This window comes from Catharus ustulatus, chromosome 14, assembly GCF_009819885.2.
Source record: "Catharus ustulatus isolate bCatUst1 chromosome 14, bCatUst1.pri.v2, whole genome shotgun sequence".
NCBI lineage: Eukaryota > Metazoa > Chordata > Aves > Passeriformes > Turdidae > Catharus > Catharus ustulatus.
This window is the reverse complement of record NC_046234.1, coordinates 15,623,141-15,629,708: the sequence shown is the minus strand read 5'-3', so window position 1 is coordinate 15,629,708 and position 6,568 is coordinate 15,623,141. Positions and strand designations below refer to the sequence as shown.

Sequence of the window (6,568 nt, the reverse complement as noted above, 5' to 3'; positions counted from 1 at the left end):
TGCGGGGTTTTGTTTCCTCTCCATCTGCAAAGGTGATCAGAAGTGGGGCTGAGGGGGATCAGCTTCCAGGAAGTGCACCTCAGCAAAACTGTGAATTTGCTGAGATAGGACAGGAGATAGAACATCCCCTGGTGTCACTGGGTTCTCTCTGCCCTCTTTGCCAACAAAGGCAACAAATGTGGTCTAAAGATTCACTATAAAACCTTGCCAACACGGGCTGTAACAAAATAATCATCTCCTCTAGATCTTTCCAGCAGAACCTCAGCAAAAATACATAAACAATAGCCAGGCTTTAACAAAACAGATTTTTATTAATTACAGCACTTCAAGTAACATTTCATTTCTCCTGGGAGCGTCTCACTTCAGGCTTCAGGAGCAAGAACAGGTTATCACAGTGCATCAAGTTATTAGGACATCCTTCCTGCTGACAGGATCAGCTTTGATTTGGAACGTTCATCCAAGGCTTTAATTGACTTGATTACATTGCTGCTCTGCTTTTACTGATCCCCAGCCCTTGGCAGAGCTTCCTTTTGAGTCTCTTGAGAAGCAAAGTCAGCACTCAGCTGCTGGTGCTGCAGCCACGAGCTGGGGAAGGCAGAAAGATCTGGGAATGGCACAAGGATTTGGGAATGGCAGAAAGATGTGGGAATGGCAGAAAAATCTGGGAATGGCACAAGGATTTGGGGATGGAAGAATGATCTGGGGATGGCAGAATGATCTGGGATGGTAGAAAAATCTGGGAATGGAACAAGGATTTGGGGATGGCAGAATGATCTGGGATGGCAGAATGATCTGGGATGGCAGAATGATCTGGGGATGGCAGAAAGATCTGGGGATGGCAAAATTATCTGGGGGTGGCAGAATGTCTGGCAGAAGCTCAGTGTCTCCTCACCACAGTCTGCACCTGGAGCTCCTGTGTGAAGTCAGGAGGGTTTGGAAGTGCCCATGTGCACCTTGGGCAGTGTCAGAGGTATTTGAAGCACTTTGTGCTTTGCTGATAAAATCCCAGAGTGCTGAGGAAATCCCAGCAATCACCAGCTGGGGAGCAGCTCTCACACATCCAGACAAGCCCCAGTGTGGTCAGAAGGATGTTGGTGCTCATGATCCTCCACACCACTGCCAGGGCTGAAGCAAAGAGCTGCACTCCAGCCTCACACCCCCTTATTTCTGAAGAAGGATGTGAGAGAAGCTGTTTCCAGCTCTGGGAAGGTTCCAAGGTGTGACATCTCAGCCCAGCTCTGTCCCAGGAGCTCCCCAGGTGGGGCTGATGCCCTGAACCCACCTGGGACATCTCAGTGCTCACCTTGTCTCTCCATCCCACCTGCAGAGCCTGGGGTCACCTGAGTTAGGAATATTTTAGGACACAGATCCTGTCTCCAGTAAACAACTACACAACTCTTGGCTCAACAGATCCCTGAGGAAGCCTTTAAGCACCTTTTGATATAAAAAATAGTCGGGTTGTTTTACAACCATGAAATGTCTTTTGTTTCACCTCTACAGTGAATAAAGTCTGAATAAACACACACCAGCTGTGCTGTCTCAGTGCCAAGGGTCTCCTCAGCCCCAAACTGTCCTCAGTAATGCTGGACAGCACCAGCCTTAGTCCTGGTTATTGAACAGTGGTTTGGAATTGCATTGCAGGGCTTTGTGCTGTCCCAGCACTCCCAGAGGGAACACATCCTACTTGGATTTGAGTCTGGACCTGGGAGACATGCTGAAAAATATCTTGTAGTAGATGTACACGTTGACAATCCTCAGCAGAATCCCCAGGCTGTAGCTGAGGGACTGCAGCAGGGCCGTGGCCGTGCTGGAGAGCTGGAACAGGAGCCCCAAAGTGGCACAGGAGGGGGCAGAGGCACTGCTGGCCCCCAGGTGCTCATCCAGCAGGAACAGGGCACACTCTGCGGCCACCAGCGCCCAGATCCCCCTGCAGAGCAGCCTGGCCTTCCTGACTGTCCTGTGGGGCCGGGACTGTGCGGGCAGGAAGGTGATCAGATAAGCCTCACAGGCCACACAGCTGAGCAGGACACAGCTCACGTGGGCGTTGGCCATGAGGAGCATCCGCGCCAGGAACGGGGCTGCGCCAAAACCGCCCAAAAACAGCTCAGAAACCAGGCTGAGCAGAACCAGGAGGTCTGCCTGGGCCAGGCTGGAGATGAAGACTGCAGTGGACTTGGAGGAGACCTTGGCAGACTGCAGGAGGATCATGGTGTAGGCGCTGCCCAGCAGCCCCAGGAGGGTGCTGGCAGCGTTGGAGGAGGACAGCACCAGGTACTGGATGTATTTCAGTGCCAGGTATCTTCTGAGGTCTTTCATGTGGTCTCTCTCCATTGAAATGCCAGTTAGGGAAGAATACCTGGAATACAGATACAAAAAAAAACAAAACCAGTGATTAAATGTGAAATTAGCAGAGTGGATTCCAGGCACACTATGATTCCAGTGTCAAGAACTGCTTGGAGATGATGCCAGCTCAGAGCTTGTATCTACACACTCATAAACAGAAATAAAGTTTGGATATTTTTAGGTAACAGCATAATCTTGCACTGAAGGGATGTAAGTGTGAATTATCTCTGGTTCTGAAAGGGAGGAGCCAGAAAATGATAAACTGCAGTTCCTAGAAAATACTAAAATCATCTCCGAATTCAGTTGTAACAAATAAACAAGGAAATCGTTATCTAAATGGGAGAGGGGAGATAAGGAAGAACAATGCGGGTTTCCCACAGATAAAGCAAATTGATTGAGCCCAGCTTCCTCCTGCAGCAGGGTGATCAATCCTGCTGGGAACCAGCCAGTGTCACATAGCTTGAATTTTCTGAAGAGTTTCAATCTTGTTTCAGGAGGGGTTTTTGGGGAGGAGCAAGGTGAGAAATGTGGCCTAGGTGAAGCTGTGGTTAAGTCACACACAGCTGGATGGGAACCCAGGGAAGGCTCATCCTCAGGAATTTGAGGAATGATGTGTCATGTGGGGCTCAGCAGAGATCTCACATTTGGGGTTTTCATGAATTGCAAGCAGGAACTCAGCAGAATTCAGGCCTTGACTGAGGTGTGTGACCATTTTTGAGGCCACGAGCTCAGGAAGGGGTCACTGAAGAAGTTTCAAGGAGGTTGATCCTCAGAGATTGAGCCAAGTGTAACAATTCTGCTTCCCTCCTATGGAGCAATTATCTCCATGTGTAAATTCCCCAAATTCCCCATCCCAGCACCTCGGAGCTGGTGTTTCAGAGCTTTTCCAGCACATTACCCAGCAGGTCTGGGTGGTTGTTTAAATCATCACCTGGGTTTCATTCTGCTGGGATGATGGGAAAATGATAATCCCAAGTGATTCCCACAAAAGGCACAGAGCCAGGTTAGGGAGACTGGGATTCCCAGTGCTTGTAGAGACTTGACTGGTACCAGGTTGACTCAGATTCACATGGGCCTGTTCTCCTTTGTCTTTGAAGTGTCTGATCCAGCTGGCTGGGGGAGAAGTAGGAAAAGATTTCTCCCTGTATTTCAGCTGAGTCAATTCATCCTACCCTCACTTCCCACAGTGATTAAGTGGAAAAACGATTCTGCATTTTGTGGCAAAAGCAAATCATCTTCGAGGTCTTCTGCAACCTTAATGACTCCATTATTGGTTTGACCTTTTGTTTTGATACAGAGCACCAAAGAAATTCCAGTCTAATGGAACAAACCCTGAATCCACAACGTGGAACTCGTGCAAGTCCCCAGCTCCAAGAGCAGGAGAACCAAGCCATGACAGGTACAGCTGAATCCTGATTTATCTTCTTATCTTCAAGCAAGTTACTCCTTTGAAAGGTTCATTAAGAATCCCCTGTCATTTATTTTTCTTGCAACCTATTTGTGTCCATTTTCATTAAATATATTGTTGAGGAGATAAATTACATGCCTTGATGAAGATCTTTGCTCATTTTAGGACCACCATCCAAGGGCTGGATTTACAGCAGATCTTGGCCATGTGGAGCATTGGAACTCAGAGCTTCTGGGCTTTGGCCCTGCCTTACCCCAGGGTTTGGTGATGACTCAAGGGAGGAGTGTTGGAATCAGGAGCAGCCGGAGAAACCAGAGGAGGTGCCCAGGAGGAGCTCAAAATGCTTCTCCCATCCTCTCTTCTTGATCTTCAGCATTTCCCATAGTGCTGCTGGCATTTTTCTGAACACCACAGTGTCCTTTGGAAAGGAACTGGAGCTTCTGGCTGGAGGATTCCTTCCAGAGGTACCCATCCCTTCATCCCAGAGCTGCCCCTCGAGCAGGATCACTGCCAGGGCTCCCTCCACCTCTTCCACACCATAATTGAGGGGTTAAAACTGGCATCCAGAATGCAGCAGAGCAAGGCTAGATTTCCTCCTTTGCCTCAGGGGATTGGGATGTTTATCTCTGTGGGTGGATAGGGATTGTCCTCGTGCCTCTGCAGGAATCTGGGCACAGTGTGAGAACGCAGTGACACCAGGGGCAGGGGTCAGGAGCAGCCCCATGGGTCACCACACAGGCACTTGCACGTGTCTGATGGGGAAAACACATCCCAGCTCCTGGCACTCGGGTTCATCTGCTCTTGGGAATGAAGCAGAGCTGGGAGATGTTCCCAGGTGCTGGAGTTTCACTCACAGAGAGCTCCAGGGGCTCCTGGCAGAGTTTTGGCACTGCCAGTGCACTCTGTCCATGGGCTGGGCTGTGGCAGCAGGGGCAGGGGATGCTGCCCACCCCACAAGGATGCTGTGAGGGCACAGTCCCTGCTCCTGCAGCCAAATCAGGGCCAGAGACACCGTGGGCACGGCTCTGGTCAGATACAGGTGAGAGAAAAGCAAACCTGGGTGAAGAGCAGGTGCATGGAGAGAGCACAGGCAGGGCTGAAGCCACAAACCCCTCCTGTGTGACCCCAGGATCCCCATCCACATCTTCCTCCAGCTGGGAAATCCCAGCCAAAAAGACATTTGGTGAGGAGAGAGCAAAGTCTTCCCTGTGCCTGGGCAGGTGGGATCACAGCTGCTATGGGAACAGGAGTGGGGAGCTCTGTCCTGGATGTTTCCAGAATGGCCACGCTCAGTGAAGGAGGAAACCTGAGCTTTGCCCATTTATTTCCAGTTTTCAAAGCAGCTCCTGTGGCCTGTGGTTCAGGTCACCCACAGGAGGATTCCTGCACATGGACAAGGACACCTGGGCAGGTTTTGGTCAGATGAAATCTCAGTTCAAATTCATAGAAGGTTTCCTGAACCAACACTTGGTGTTTTCAGTGCACTATTTTTTTATCTCCATGGGCATCTCTCCTCACACACTTCCCAAATTCCAGTTAATAATAACTTCTCATTTGTCATAAATACACTGTTGTAGTCTAAAGGTTACCCAAAAATACCTCCTGCACTTAAACAACTAATTCCTTTCAAAATTCCTCCTGGAACGATGTCAAAGAATATAGAGAAGAACAAATGGAAAAGGCAGATTAGCACTGAATATCCCGGCTGTAATGAGGTGCTGCTCCTTATTTGAAAAGGAAAAATACTTACAGTTGCTGGAAGAAGCAGGCAGGGATAGTTTTCTGCATCCCTGCAGCCTGTGATGTCTCAGCAGAGCTGAAAAGTGCCGTTTGCCTTGGAGTGATTCCTGGTTTTTATACAGAGCACCTCGTGTTGGGCTCCACGTCAGCGCTGCAGGATTTGTTTTCCTGGGCAACTTCCTCCAGAGCTGGTTTCACAAGGATTACTCACTCCAATCCTGGTGCCCATTAACTTTCAGCTGTCTGGAAAAACTGATGGCCTGAGTGGAAAAGGAGTCCCAGACACTTCCCCACACTCAGGCTGGAGCAGATCTCAGGCGGCGACCCCAGGCTTGTCTGGGTGAGCCAGCACAGGTTACCCACGAGGAAAACCCTGGGAGCACAGGAAGGATGTGCCTGGCACGGCTGGACTGGGCTATCCCGGGAATGTTTGTGTTGCTGTTGCCTGGGATACCCAGGTTTGGTGCTGCTGACGCTGCACTCCCGCTCCTCATTGTTCTCCAGGGTCCGAGCCAAGTTCTTCCCCGTGTCAGGAAAATTAATCCACAAACAGCAGAGGTTTGTCCAAAACGGAGACAGGGGAGTCCTTTTGCTTTATTCAAATAAAGTGAGAGGCCATGGAGCATTCCCCTGGAATCTCTCAGATTTTTGATGGATGCAGCCTTTATTTTATCCTGATTTCCCAGCCACATTTCGCTCTCTCTGAGGTACATGAGAGGCACTGATACCTAAATTCCCCCTAATGTATAACCCTCCCTTTTAATTTTTAATTCTTACAGAATTCGTGGTCTTCCCCATTGCATTTTTATGTTCCAATATCCAATTTCATTTATCAACAAACCCACAGTTTGTTTGAAAAGGCAAATATCTTTTTCCATTCACCAATCAGTGGAATCCTTCCCATTGTTTCTTTTACCTCTCAGTGCTGGTGTTATCTACCAGCAGACCCACAGTTTGAGAAGACAAATCCAACATTCCCCTCACCTGTTCTAGGGATTTTCCTCATGGCTGAGGAGCATCCCAGAGCATCCCAGAGCATCCCAGGGCATCCCAGAGTATCCCACAGCATCCCACAGC

The 6,568-nt window shown here is 49.4% G+C and overlaps 1 protein-coding gene across 1 annotated transcript; it reads right to left on the bottom strand.

Moving 5' to 3' along the window:
- Positions 1-350: 350 nt before the first annotated feature.
- On the bottom strand, positions 351-5,901 carry LOC117002918 (lysophosphatidic acid receptor 6-like). Its single transcript, XM_033072455.1, has 2 exons — positions 5,502-5,901; positions 351-2,356 (listed from the first exon to the last, which is right to left on the bottom strand). The coding sequence occupies exons 1-2, from the start codon at positions 5,537-5,539 to the stop codon at positions 1,681-1,683; spliced, it is 714 nt and encodes a 237-aa protein (XP_032928346.1). The 5' UTR covers positions 5,540-5,901; the 3' UTR covers positions 351-1,680.
- Between the last annotated feature and the right edge of the window lie 667 nt (positions 5,902-6,568).

Excerpts from the sequence above, each read along its gene's own strand:
- LOC117002918 (XM_033072455.1), bottom strand. The coding sequence starts at position 5,539 with ATGCAGAAAACTATCCCTGCCTGCTTCTTCCAGCAACT. Across the intron at positions 2,357-5,501 it reads GCCTGCTTCTTCCAGCAACT|GTATTCTTCCCTAACTGGCA; the intron begins GTAAGTATTTTT and ends TCTGTATTCCAG.